The sequence below is a fragment of the Colletes gigas genome, unplaced genomic scaffold (genome assembly GCF_013123115.1).
Source record: "Colletes gigas isolate AHSC1104 unplaced genomic scaffold, ASM1312311v1 Colletes_gigas_Sc00051, whole genome shotgun sequence".
NCBI lineage: Eukaryota > Metazoa > Arthropoda > Insecta > Hymenoptera > Colletidae > Colletes > Colletes gigas.
This window is the reverse complement of record NW_025106680.1, coordinates 680,842-696,365: the sequence shown is the minus strand read 5'-3', so window position 1 is coordinate 696,365 and position 15,524 is coordinate 680,842. Positions and strand designations below refer to the sequence as shown.

At 36.8% G+C, this 15,524-nt stretch overlaps 1 protein-coding gene across 1 annotated transcript; it reads right to left on the bottom strand.

Annotated features, from left to right (window-relative positions):
- Positions 1–275: 275 nt before the first annotated feature.
- LOC122403381 (sodium-independent sulfate anion transporter-like) lies at positions 276–8,962 on the bottom strand. Its single transcript, XM_043406876.1, has 11 exons — positions 8,923–8,962; positions 7,568–7,749; positions 6,495–6,690; positions 6,203–6,423; positions 5,297–5,441; positions 5,046–5,210; positions 3,323–3,484; positions 2,926–3,066; positions 2,552–2,697; positions 865–1,026; positions 276–677 (listed from the first exon to the last, which is right to left on the bottom strand). The coding sequence occupies exons 1-11, from the start codon at positions 8,957–8,959 to the stop codon at positions 567–569; spliced, it is 1,668 nt and encodes a 555-aa protein (XP_043262811.1). The 5' UTR covers positions 8,960–8,962; the 3' UTR covers positions 276–566.
- Between the last annotated feature and the right edge of the window lie 6,562 nt (positions 8,963–15,524).

Genomic DNA, 15,524 nt, shown 5'->3' with positions numbered 1-15,524 from the left:
TAAAATTTTACATTTCGTATATGCGTATTTATTTTGTCTGAAAAAAAATCTTATTAGTTTGATCAATTTTTATTCTTTATTATCTATTCTTTAACAACGTTGTGGAACACATATTTCGTACTCATGCCTTAAATACTCTACGATGAAATTGTTTAAAGCCAAGAACGATCGTGTTTTTCAAAGGCTGCAATGGGTATTACAAAACAAAATTTGTATTGGCCAGTGTAATTTTAACAACTCTTTGTAAACATAAAATGGACAAAGGGAGTCGAAGAGCTGGGATGTTTTCTTGGGATGAATTATTATTTTTGATCATGATACATCGGATGGAAAATCGATTCGAAAAGAACGATATTACGTACTTGAGCAGCTCAAGGGACTAGAACTACGCGAAAGCAATAAGTCGTTCTGTAGCACGAGACAGGTATATCGGAATGTTATTGAATCTCGATAAAAGGCTGAATCGAATTGGATCCACGCCACATTTGAAGGCTGTACAGACACGTGTAACATACTGTCTTGGCTTTCGTGGCAGTCGTACGCATTTTCATTGGTTTCGGTGCGGTTCATAGGTTTGGGGCGACGACCTTCAAGACAGCTTCGACGTTCTTCGAACAGTTCACGCAAGCAATGGTTCGTCCACGAAGCTGCAGATCGTTGCCCAACAGTTTCAGGTTCTAGAAGATAACAATCGTTTTGACATAGAAAACATTTTGTCTTACGAGTAAATTATTATTAATTTAAACTTAAAAAATTCACCGAACAACTTCTATTTCTAAAAGTTTACAGTTTCGTTCGATTCCTGCGCGTTACACCTATTGGAAAGCATTGGTTTAGTTGAACGAGATGTCGGTACTTAAATACCTTTGCGACCGTAACGTCGATCCTCTTTAAGTTCTTACAGTCAAGGAGAACATTGCACTGATTCTTTTCCGTTAGCTTCATAATGGTAGCTCGGAAGGTCTCCGCTGCTGGAAAGGCAACAGACTCTTCAGGCGTAACTCGTATCACGGTTTCATCTCCTACCTGTGCAAAGAACAGTTCTTCACAGGCGTACATCGAAAGATAACGACACTTTAAACGTACACTCACGGGCGAAAGTTAAGAAACTTTAGATTTACTCGAGTTGTCGTAAGGAATTCTAAATGAAATTACAGTCCAATTTGGAACGAGCACCAGAGGAGCGACAAATATTCCTCGTTATAATTAACATTCGCTATATCAATGATAAATAAATCACGAATTTTATAATTTTAATATTGTACATGGATTTTACCTTTCAAAATTTATAAAATGCAATTAGTTTTTTGTTATTTATGGATCTATTAATTACTACTGAAAGTAAATAGGTCACTCAACCTACAGATTGCTAGATGTCTTTGTAAAACTTGTAAACTTTAGAAGGATTCAATTTGCTGGGCTTCAGACTAGAGGCATTATGCAATGGAAAATTAATTATAGTTTGCAAAGGACATACTCAATCATTCGCTTCTAACATGGTCGCGAAGGTTGGACGAACAATTACGCGTAATTCATCGAAGAGGACAAGTGTACAAATTATACGGTAAGTTACAACCAGAAAATGAAAGGTGGATTATGTTACAAAATACCATGAAGATTCACGAATCTTCAACTTCGACACGATATCGTAGAAAAACACTTTCTTTTTGTCTGAATACTTTGACAAACTTTTATTTCTTGTAAACTATTGTTTATTTTTCATTTTAAAAATCACGTATCCACGAAGAAATGCAAGTGTTATTTAAATGTATCGTAAGATAAAAAAATGTTTGATTTCGCGGCCATCGAATAATAAAAATTAATTACCACGATAAATCACGAACATGTGGTTTCTACTATGGCCCACTGTATTAAAATTAGTCGATTCAATGCCACGTGTCGAGTTGAGATATTTGTCCCTTAGAGATATACTCACAACGAAACAAAATTTGTCCATACTATCATAGAGGCTTCCAATTGGTAGGATGACATTGGTGATGTATATTCTACCGGTTGGGAGTTGAAACGTCATACATACACACGTGATAGTGGAGGCAAAGTGACGCCGAGTATATTCTCCAGGGGACAGTAGTACTCCAGCTTGGGACGCTAAATGCCAAGCTGTTATTAAAGCAAAGAGCTCATTGATATCACACTACCACGATACGAATAGCATGGGACCGTCTATGTTCTTAAATAATGAAACTAGTAACATTTACGAAGTTCTGCGTAATGTTATATAACATGTTTCTTAACTTTTGGGTAGACTTTTATCGCGAAGATGGGTAAAATTCCCGTCTGAGTAACAAATTTCGAATAATAAATAGAAGATTAACAACTTTCGATCCTCCGTTTGTTCAATAAAAATTACAAGCCAAATTATACAAATTACGTACGTTTCACTTTGAACGAATAACATTTCATCCGAATAACTGTTGCGATTAAATCGTTGTACGGAGTTTCTGTTCGCGTTCTATTGTTTGAATAGAATTCTGCCCATCTCTGGCGTATTGGAAATAACGAAACAGAATGGAGGATTCTCATTGAATACCTGCTCGGTCGCGGTGTCGACGGAGGGTCGTGTGGAGAAGTACAATAATAGCAGTAGATTCAAGCCAATGCCAATAATGATTCCCCATTCCAGTTTTAGGAACACGCAAAATAGTAGAGTAATAATCATCAAGAGGAAGTCAGTCTCTGGAAGATAACCACGTTTCTGAATGGCATTAACATTCGAGGAAACATCTTCAAACATTCATATACGCGAAAGTATTAGAAAATGTTTGAAAGACATCTTTTAACTTTTCTTAAGTCGTTCATTCAGTTTCTTTTAACCCAATTAAAACAACAGTAAATCTATATCGATCTGTGGAGGGTTAAACAAAGAATTGCATTGTAGCGGTCAAATATTAAATGTTTACTCACTCTTGGCACGCCACAACAAAGCGAATGTCGTGAAATCGATCAAATAGTACATGGCGCTGATAATAATTCCGGCTAACGTGGCTTTCGGAATAAAACGAAAAGTAGTGGTCAACAGACCGACCGCGAGCAGCACCAGACAACCTGAAAATAACAACCATAATTTTCGGGATAATCGATAGAGACGAGAAACAGCGAAATTAAAAAGAACAGAAAATGTTTCTTCGTTCTTCAATAATGTTGCATAGAGAAAATAGATTTACAATTAGTACGAACACGCTTATCGTGTTTACATTATCTGCACAGTGCCACGAGGCGCGAAACGAGGTTTGTCTCGCCATTTGGTAACCAACATATTAAACAGGAGAGAATGTAATCATAAATTTACATTTTCACTCACCCGTAAACAAGCCTCCGAATGTTGTTTTGACCCCGGATGTATGATTGACGGCCGTTCGGGTAAATGAACCAGTAACTGGCATCGATCGAACGAAGGATCCAAAGACGTTGCACACTCCCAACGCGAACATTTCTTGCGTAGCGTCCAAAGTTTTTCCCATCGCTAAACTCAAATCGCATCGTTTAACTATTTTTTTATCAAATCAACTGAGTTGTTCGAGCTTCGATAAATGCACGGTAGAAAAATCTCGTCACAAATGATTAAGACTTTTGGGAGAATCACGAATAAAACTCCATTCCGGATTCCATTTTTTTCGATCCATTCGTGTGTATTTTTGAAATGCGTGACAATCAAATCCTTTTGTTCGGTAAAATACGAATTCGATAAAAACACTGACGTAACGAGAACAATAGCGTGCAACAAGAAAAGAAGAACAGTGATTTACAATAGGAATCTAATTTCTCCGCTTTATCAGAAAGCTGTTGGAAACATTTTAACCGTTCGAAACGCACCGAAGCTGTTCAAAAGAATAGCATGTCAGGAAAGAACCCATAGTATCGTACAAGAATTTCTATTATACACGAGCAGCTTGAAAAAGGTGAGCGGCTTGGAAGAAGCGAGATCAGTGTTTACATTCGAGATTCTCGAAAGAATCGGGTTCTCGGTTTGCATTCGGGATTCTCACAAGAATCGAGATCCTGCTTTACATTCGAAGCTCATTTCGACTTACACTTCTGGCTACCCGTATGTTCTGAGATATCGTATTCATGGTGAAACAAATATAGCGATCTCGTATGAACTGCAGGGTGCCAAGGCTGTAGCATCTCTGACTGCAGCGCGTTAAAAATTCAGGGGCTGATTTAGTAATTTTGTTTTCAACGCCAAAGCTCTAAGGATATTCTTAATTTTGCGTTGTCGCAAATTTACAAATCCTGAGATTACGGTCCTAAAATTTCAAGAGGAAATTCGAAACTGTGATAAAAATAAAACGTTTCCTCCGGAGCGTGTTCCAGCCTCGTCAGTTTTGCGTCCCAGACTGATCGATCCTCGTTAAACTCTAAACGCAGTCTTCACGAAATCGAATTTTTCAAACTTGCGTTTAACTCTTCTCGGAAACTATTTATCGACTTGGCTTTAATTTAACATTATACAAACCCAGCAGAATGCTTTAGCTTTTATTTTAATGGCGAACTTGTAAATATTATTCTCAATCAAAGTAATATATGCGCAGAGCACATATTTGATATCCAACAGTAATAAAACGGAACGTTCTAGTTATTTCTAATTACATTCAACCGTTCTTCGAATCAAACTTTTTCAGTAATTTGTCACGGTAAATATTTATGGTATTTATTTACAAAATTGTTCCTTGTTATTAAAGCTACAGAAGAAATAAAAATAACTATTTTGTGACTAAATTCTGTAAAAAAAATTTAAAGCTAAGCGATTAAGAGCTTCAGCGTTGGTACAGGCAGTTTGTCAGAGACGAGCAATATGTATTTTGTTGAATGATTCAGTGCATTCGAGATCGTTAAATTATTAAATTATGTGCATTATTAACAAGTATGAATCTTATAGCAAACAGACTGCAATCGCAAAGGGAAAATGTATCCAACGGTTTATAAACATCAAGGGTGCCGCTTATCAGGTTTCTCGGAACGATTTACGTAAGTAACTCGCTAGATTTGTTTCGCTAGCTGTGTAGATCAAACGTGGAGCGTACCAAAAGCTTTCGCTATCGCCATGTGCTCGATCGTAGATACCACTGGAACGGAAAAAAGCGTTGTTCCCATCGACGATATCGTTTCTAGGAAATCGTACGTACGATTGTTGGCAGTGATAGAGAAGGGTGGTGGGCCGAACGGTGGTAACCCTTCACCCATCGTTCCTAAAAATCGTTACAACTCTGTTTCATCAATTCTCGACAATTAACGACGGCGCAGAACGGAATTTTCTGTGTCGATATAATCTCACCAGTTAGCTTAAAGGGTTCTTGTCCGTTCAGTTTAAAAATGTACGCCATGGTAGCTCCTGCGACAACCACTAAAGCGTTACGCGCTAGAGTAAGGGCCCATGCAATCTTTTGCTGCCACGTGCCATTTCGACGCCCAGGTAAATTCTTGTGGCAAATTTAATAGAAACATTAGACGACCGGAAGTATCACGATGTAAGAGAAACGTTAACGTTGCTCGCCAAAAATTGAGTAGTCGATCGTGATTAACGTTTTTAAAACTCTGCTCCTTCGTTGGTTGCACCATTCATTGGTTGCTTCTTTCGTTGGTTGCACTTTCGATTGTTTCTTCTTCGATCAACGATCGTTGGTCACAGAAGATCTTTATTAATGGAGGGTGGTTAGGATTCGGTTAGGGCGGGTCTCCATTCGCAGCAACCTCCACGTGGTGAGACTTGGGTAATATTATTTAGCGTTTAATTAATAATCGTACCACTCTTAGCTGCGTAATGCAATTATTAATTAAAAACTAAATAATATTAGCTACTTGGCTGCGATCCCCCTTGCATAGGTCATCATAAATATAGAGCTTCTTCACTAGGTTAGTTTTGATTCTCATTGATTCATCAAAGATTCTAGAGTATTGTCAGAGACGAGGTATACGAGTAGATCTTTCACCCAATGTATTTTTTAGGCCCATTTTTCTGGGCTCTCGAAACCCCATTACCATTTTCGTCTCACTCGCAACATTACCAACAGATTTAGAAATGAATTTCAATCCCTTCCCGATACACTGCAGCTATCTGCCCTAGTTTAATTATTTCCCGTTTTCCCAAGATCTTTCAACGTGCATAGAGCGTAAAACATTTTTGGGCCGATTCGGTTAATCTTATGACCGCGATTACTCGATTAAAGAGATAGTACAATACCTTGAGCAAAGCTAAGACGATTATCGTTCCGAGGCTCAGCACCGTGTCTTGATATCTGACTTTATCGAGATTCGAAAACATCTTATATAAGGCGTCCACGAGATCTTCGCTTCTAATGGATATTCCCAATAACGGGTTGAACTGCGAGGCGGCTATGTTGATCGCCGCTGCCGTCGTGAAGCCCGCGATCACGGGCAACGAAATGAAATCTAACAGAAAACCTGAAATCCACGGTTCGCGACGATATTCGTTTCGTCGATCGATAATAAATCTGTCGATTGAATCCACTCACCCAAGTGAAGCAGACCGAGCGCCGCGATGATGCAGCCTTTCAAAAAGGAAAGTAACACAACTATATCGGGACCGTAATTCGTCACCAATGGCTGCACCATTGTTGCCATGATAGCTGTAGGTCCGATGGTAATGCTGTCGCATGAACCGAAGATAATGTATACGAACGAAGCCATGAACGACGCGTACAACCCATACTGACAACAAAGCACAAGAAGTTTCGTCTAACTTACTACGAATAATAATTATTATTATTAATTATTGTCAGGTTATTAATCAAATCTGATTTAGTCAAATTGTATCTTCGAAACAGTGACGATAAAAAATGTTTCAGTCGAGAAGTTCAATGGTTTCATAGGTGTACATAACATATAAACATTATTTTTTTTAATGGAACATATGTACATACCTACGATAAATATATGTGTAATCGTGTTTTTATTTTTATTTACGAATTAAAATAAAGTTCTGTTTTTCGAGATTTTTTAGTTTTTGGTACCGGTGAAAATTACCACCACTGCCAGTTATATAACGATTAATCAACTAGGTTAAGCGTGATGAGTAAAGGTTCATAATTATGGTCAAGTATAGACATATGTTGACCTAATCTGCAAGCTGCTACCCTCAGAAACTTATGTGGCACTCTCTCCAAGAGTATGATATATTTCGATGTCGAGAGAGACCATATAGTCGGTTCATGTTCCAAGTAGAGACTTGCTAATGCTAGGTGTAGCATTTTAAGACAGTATTACTCAAACCTCGATTTTACCCCCTTTGACCTATTATGCACCAGCGTTTTATTCGAAGAACAAATTTTGAATGTAAATAGAATTGATTCATTTTTTTCCCTTTCTAAAACTAGCATGTTATAAATATAAAACTGGTAAAGTCCGTGCCTATACATTTATATTAAATTTTAATTGATGATTGGATCGAAGAATAATGTATAGATTTTCTTTAGCCCGATGACAAGTACATTTAAGCTTCCTACATATATGGTCACTTCATGAATCACTGAATTTTTTTAGATTTACGACTCGAGAGTCGAATAATCGTTGTTTCTCTCGTACTTACCTCTGGACTCAATCCAGCCACGATACCGTAAGCAATACCTTGAGGAATGGCGGTCAGGCCGACCGTGAAACCTGCCAGCGCGTCTTGAGGCAACCATGCGAGTTCATAGGCCGTCGACCACGCGAGAACCGGTAGCTTTTGTTTCACGTACTTACAGCAAGTGTCTTTGTTGCACCAAGACACTTGAAATACAAAAACACAAGCGATTTTGTTAATTTCCAAGAGAGACTCGTGAGTATCGTTTCGCGTGACTGACGTATCGAGGGTTGAAAGAAAATTGAATTACAATACAAAAAAAAATCTGTGCGTGACAGTAGGAATGAACCATTATCAATTATTTCGATGGTTTATAGGGATTTGAAACACTTACTTTGGATGGTAAAATCGTAAGATATAAATGTCTAATTATTCGTTCCTAAAAAATCGACTAAATTGCTCACTATCGTTTGTAAATATAAGCTTCACTCGTGTATGCGCCTGTTTTTTTTTAAGAGGTATGGCACAAAAATACGTTGGTATTAAAAGTATAAATAGAGTAAACGGGAAGTAAAGCCAAAAATGATACGTTTGATACTCAACCAGTTGTTCTCATCGAAAGAGAGGAAAAACAAATTCAGTCGGTATTAGAGTGGCCTAAAAACTACTGTGTATTTCAGTTATTTCATTTTTCTGTTATTTTTAAATCGCCCATTAAAATAAAAAACTACGAAGTTCTATTTCAAAAAAAGGTGCAACTGCATTTTCCAGGTGTATGAATGAATGAAAAATGCATGAAATTATTTACAGATTATATTTAAATTATGAGCACTTTTATCCATTTTTAATCGCTTTTTAGATACAGCTTCTCCCGACTGCGATATCCTATACAATAATCCGCTTAACATTGAAAGAATGTGATTGAGAAAGTAAAGTGGTTCGTAAAAATCCATGCATAAATAAAGTAAATCACTGGGAAATATCAATATTTGTCGAACAGTTTGTTTATGCGGAGCAACAGTAAACGATGTCACATTTGCAGACCCAAGTAAATTCAATGTTTCTGGATCCGATAGACGAAACCGAGAACTTGAAACAAACATTTCCAAATTAACGAACTTGGACGACTCGAGAGTACATTACAACTCCAAAAGTGAGCGAACCAATTTATCATTTAAGCTATTGGCGTAAATGTCTCTAAACCAAAATTTTTTTCTATTTAATCAAAAATCAAAAACGAAACAACAAAATTAAAAATCTACGTCGATACTAACTTCTCATTGATGTCACTATTACTTCCCACTCCTATCTCAAAATATTTGATCCGTTACTATTTGAATTTACTCTTCAACGAATAATTGAACAACCACAAAACTCACTTTTCTCTTGGATCATGGTCCTCACTTTTTGAGACATTCTTAAAACTGTTGTATACCGACGCGAAGCACGAACGAACGGTTTCTCCTCGAAACGCCTTAAATTATTTGTTGCACGCGTTCACAGATAAGATCGCGTCGTTTGTACCATATTTTCGACCGTCTTGCGAAACGATAATCTTTTCTCTCGTACGAGCAGCGAAATCGACATCGCGGGAAACGCTTAGACCACTGTGCGCTGTCGTTGCAACTCGACGCGGGCACGCATCGTAGCGTCAGATTTCGAAACAATTCGAAAACGCTTTAAACCGTCGACGCGATACAAACAGGAGGTGAGCTCTGCACGAGTCACGGATTCGATTCTCTCGACTTTCCGGTTTAACGAAGATCGTGGCTCCGTATACACTCGATAAATCGTTGAAGCACCGAAGCCTCGCCGGTACGTATTTATCAACGCCGCCCCACTTCGATCCGCCTCGACGGCTCAGTGTAATCGTAACGATGGATGCCAATAGCATTCGAGCGATTTCATCCGAGATTTAACCCATCGACCTCGAGGGGGGCACGCTACTTTGGAGATACCGAAGACGAAGGAGCTAGGTACTTCGTTTGGGGACATTTTTACCACAACGTTTGTCTCTATCCGCACAAATACGGTCGTGGAAACAATTGAGAGGTCAGGCAACGGAAATATAGTTATCAACAAAGTTCAAGTCGAATTGTTTCTTTGGGATTTTTTTACAGTTGTGGAGAAAATTGAAGTTTAGTCGAATTTGTGCGTGGATTATTTAATGAATAATTTAAATCAACGGTTCAGAGGGCAGCGTTTCGTCCTTTTCGGTTGTTACTTAAGCTTTGGACAAGGAAAACCTTTTAAGAGACACCAACGATATGTCAGAAAGAATGTATACAAAATATTTATTATACAATACTGTAAAAAATTTGAGCGTACAAATTGCTAGACTGGGCAAAATGTTTTTGCGTTTGCGTTAGTTTTCTGTAGAAATATAAGGTGGATTTAATGCCGTGCTTGTTTATTAATACGGAATTTGATTTTTTGTAATTTCAAGGATTAGTACTAATCGCAAGAGAGTATCGAAGGAGTGTTTGTCCGCTCGATTATCGTCACCTATTATCTTAGTGATTGAAAGTGTTATCTTGATTCTTGATGAAATGTTCTATTCAAGAGGATACGTGTAGATCAAAGTCGTAGCAAAACATTATTTACATCCTCTTACTCACCTCTTTATGGTGTGAATTCAATAATATAATAATGGCAAAACCTTAACAGTCTTGTTCCACATATCGAGAACGCAATTACCTTCGTGTATTCCATTGTCAAAGGTTTATTGTTCCTCGATAATAAGACAGATTATCGGTGTACCTGATCGAAATTGACCAGGCAGGGTGAAATTGTATCAAGAGATATTTGTGTATCGTTCGAGCCAGGGTTTTTGAAAGTATATTGTTCGATCATATAGAACAGATACTACAAATTTTGTTAACAATATAAAATCTCTTGTAAAAAGACAACGGAACAGAAAATGCATTTAATACCAATAAAAGCAGAAATTTAAAAATTAAAAAATGTCTAATTAACAGAGGACGTCGCTACAATGTAACGTGGCCATTTTTTAACATTTTAACTGCCACGTCATCCGTATATGGGTGGCAGGATTTTTTATTATGGAACTAAAGCAATTAATTATCAAGTTGAAATGTTGAAGGAGATAAATTTTAATAGGATTCATGAATTTTAGTTAGGTTACAATTGTATAAAGTCAAAGTTTTGGCTTCTAAAAAATATTACGGTTTAGCAGTCAACGTGTTAACGAAATTATATAAAATTTTTTAAAGTCTTCATGTCTTTAAAAAGTCTTTTTGGATCCAACGATCGGATCACGGAATTCACACCTTAATTAGTATTTCTGCAGCGTTTCGGTAATTTATCCGTACTAATATCCTTGTAAATTATCTTAATTGCAGCTTCAACGTATTCCTATATCGAATTCTTGTCTCGTGTACGAATTTGGGTTGCCCACAATCACTTGCAACAGTACGATAGTCCCAGGCTTATATGTTGCAGCTGCTCGATACTACGATCGTGACTTAGTAGCTAATAGCACTGATTACGAAAGTTTCCGAAGTTTTGAAAAACAATTACATAGTCAATTTATGTCATGAACAAACAAATTGTATATGTGTACACGCGACTTATTCCATACAATAGTTGGTTTACATTCTACGCAAATCAATAACTGTGCAATCATACATCTTCATGTAGGCGCCATGTATACTATACGACAAGCAACAAATTAACGTACATAGTTGCACAGTACCTGTTAATTACGTACGACATTAATAAGGACCCAGCCTTAGAATGCCAGAACAATTTGATCACAAATCGTCCAGGGAAACGAAACTTTGTTTTCAATAGTCCTGTCTAGATTTATTTTCTTTAACATCCAATCTTGAGAGTTAATTTTTTTAGCTCTTTAGTGAAAAGTCACATCGCCCATTTTACTATATGACGTTTTCTTTTTTCGTGCTTTTACCATTAAATTTTCACACAACAGACGAGGCAGTCAATGCGTTAAGATGACGAATGCAGTGATTTACACTTTCGATATCGCAGCAGAAAGACGGTTATTAATTCAAGAAGCATCGATTCGCGAATTGAAACGAGATCGTGCTGTATAAGAAAACGTTCCCCTTGTCCCATTGGCATTTTCAAGACGAAAAGGAACCGACGGAAGTGGATGTAACGCCTGCGCGAAACCCGGATATCTCGGACTGCTCACGGGCTGGCGACTATGAATGAAAGCTCGAACCTCGAACCTCGAAGCTTTCAGTATCGCGCGGGACAGCGACGGCGTCGTTGCTACCACACTTTGCCACGTTCCGGGACAGTTATATCTCGCAGTACCATCGGTACTGCAATTCAATCTTTAATTAAAAAAAAAAAAAAAACAAACTTCCATCCGTTGACTTTACTTTACAATATCAAACGAAAGCTATTTTAAAGACTGTGATGTCCAGTACCTTCTCCCTGCAATCACCACGAAAACAATTAACGTTTTCCAAACTTCACACATTTTCTTTGTCGTTCACGGTGATCTACGACTGTATTATTCTCCTCCCCTGTAAAAATGTTACGAGACGTATAAAGAAAATTTCTTAATTTAATTTTGACTTTATAATAATATTTCAATAATGCATATTGGTGGGGCAGTGTCGAACAGTTAAACCGTAAAAATAAAGAATGTAGAAACAGGTTAAGTAATCGCAAATATACACAAGTATTCGAATCCGTCGATTGGTAATTACGTAGGCGTATATCTGTACCAGCACCGTCGGAAAAGGTTGAATTATAAATCGCTTTTCGCGGCCGAAATTGCTGCCGCGCTTGAATCAAGAGATTTAATCGATTAAAAATGAAAAGCATACGCGGAGTCGATTGTACGTCCGCGGTTTCGGACAATTCAATCCCGATGAAACGCGACCTAATTACATAAACGGTGTGTCGCGATAAGAAAAGAAATATTTGTTCATTCGCGTTAAAGCGTCGAAAAATGTTAACGAACAAACACTCGACGAGAAAGAAAACTTTAACGTTTCGCTCTTTGTAACCGTTCTACGTTTTAAACTTCGATAGTTTTGTAATTTTTCTTTGGGTGTGCTACGACGGACGGCGATTTGTGTGCACGATGTTGTAAGAAACGAAGCTTACTGTGAGAACCTTGTCGAAAGTTAGAAGATACCCTATGCGGCAGTAAGGCTTCTTTAGCCAAGAAACGTCCAGGTAAGACGACAATACATTTTCCTCGGTGCAGGCGTATAGTGTGTGGGACAAGCGCTGTAGTGAAATTTTTAAAAAGAGGAGGTGCACTCGAGCGCAGAACGTAACAAGTTTTGTGTTGTCCAGCTGAAATTTTAAAGGGATGTACTCGTGTGAAAGTCTAAAAAAAATTTCTTTTGTCGCCTTTTAACCCTATGAGAATTCCTAGGTCTGATAATATACATTTTCGGATTGTCTATAGTTTAAATTTACCATAACTATCTTGACAGTTTGTAAATTTTCGAAAAATAAAGAAACGTATTTTAATTTATTACTCAAGGAGCGAGTCGCATTTTAACCCTATAAGGATTTCTGGCTCTGACAACATACATTATTAGATTGTCTGTACTTTTAATTTACTATAACTAACTTGATAGTAAATTTTCGACTAAAAAAAAAACGCATTTTAATGTATTACTCGAGTAAATAACATAGTATTAGCATCAAAATGAATTTTTAATAAATTTCGTTATTTCTGCCATGTTTTCACGAAAACATTTTATTTTATTTTCACAGTAGAAATAAGTAAAAATGCGCAGAATATTTTTTGCAGCGATATTCCCTTTTCATAAATATTACAAATTCGCGGAACGCAGACGTGATGAAATTTAAATGCGAGAGAAGTCTCGAACGAATCCAGAAATCAAACTTTCCGGAAGTCATCGTAAGGTTAGATTCCATAGAGCCCTAGAAATATTATTCAGAAGGATTTATGCGAAAATTTAGAAAGTAAGGAAGACGTACTTTATGGATACGCGTACTAGGAGTGAAACGACAATCGAGCAGGTATATTGCCGTTCAAAAGTCTCGGAAGAGTTATTACGTTTCACATACGTCCGAGAAAAATTAGAAACGTGAAATGTGAAGGAAGTAACCAATTTATTATTCGATAGGATGATTACACATTACGCCGAGTACGCTACACGTTCCAATATTTTAAAAAGCCTTCCAGAAAATAAAACTATATTTATGTATATCTTTCTCTTATCGATGCAACATCAACTACCCCTACAAGTTCTTGGAACCTCTAACCAAATGCATAGTGATCCAAATTTTTGTAAAAAAGTATACATTTATATATGTAACAATAAAACGTGAATCTCCTTTTAATTTCAATGAGTTATAATAATTTCAGTTATTCGATTTTTCGTACTTTCAATTTTTCCTGTTAAAATGTTGTGCTTTGTACCTCGATCCAGATTGTTACAATTGCACTTTTTAACTTGGATGTGGTGTGATATTATTTGTTATGAATGCGGACTGTTTGAACAATAATATTCCACATGTTTTCAATCGGATTTTGGTCCGGATAACATGCTAGCAATTTTAACGCATCAACGTGTGCTATTATTACTTGAATGGTATGAACAGCGGCTTTGTCTTGACAGAATGATCAATCTACTTCTCTGTTTTCATTAATAAACGGTGACAAATAATTATTAAATATTCCATTGACTCTGAGCATTCATTCTTGTCGTCGAATTACCGCCACCATAGTTTCATATTAATAAACACAAGATTTAATTATGCAGCATTGTCGCTTATTTTTTAAACAAGATCACGACCGCTAGGTACATTAAATCCTCTATTAACTATTAATAGCTTGCCAATAATTTACAGAATTGCCCTGCATAATTATTAAAATTTAGTTTGTATAATATGAGAAAAAGAAAAAAATAATGTACTTTATTTCATCTACGGGGAAAAAGAATTATGCAAAGGAAAATATAATTTAACAGACTTGACGAAGGAGATTATAAATTGATCACACATTGGACGACATATTCTATAAAATTTCAGTAGTTTTGCCGTAACAGTTATCACAAATAACAATGTAATGTTTAATTTATACTATACTACTACTGTACAGTGGGTCAGATTTCACTCTTCTACTTTGCACAACTTGTATCGCGCATATTTTTCAGACACTTTTCGCTCTTCCCAGAAGACTTGTTCCAGAAACTGAATTTGTGTTAGGTCAACATCTGACGTTGCAAACTTACTACGGTTTTATGCAACTTTTACGGAGAGATTCATAAGTTCAGCTCTGATATCAATTTCTGGCTAGAAATCCGACTAAATTTTTAGAGAAATTGTTTTTGCAAAACTATATTACTGACATTCAATGTTTATGAAAGATCAGCTCTGAAAGCAATCGAGAGTTCTACCGGGTTAAACGTTTTTGTCTGCTTCTGCTAGGCTTTCAGCTGAGCAAAAACAACTCGACTCCACATTCTACTCGCTCATTAGTACCACGTTAGCTTTAATACGAGACAGATTATCTGTTCTCCCTAAGACAGCAGTGGGTTAAAATTACCAAAAAAGGAAGTTTCTGGACAAAAAAGTAAAGCTCAATCTAGCTTAATGTCATATCCATTAAGTCTACGACAGCTGCGTGAACTTTTGTGATACGAATGGTAGCACGGGACGGCCGTTCCTTCCAAATGGTTTTTAAGTATCCGACTCTACGCACAGAATGGATTTTATGTATAATTATTTAAACAGGCATACCTTATTAATCTGACGAATTTCATTTTTTAATTTTTTTATTTTATCATCTGCGCTGCACTGCTATATTATACAAAAATTGTTACCATATGGGCATATGAGTTTTTCAGTAAAACATAAATTTTATTTATTTTTTACCGGTCCATTCGTACGTGCTTCAAAGGCAAGTACATTTTTATCTTCGTGCAAGCTACTTCAAGCATCTGTTTACTCGGTTCATACTCTGTGTTTCATTGTAATATTTTACACATATATTCCG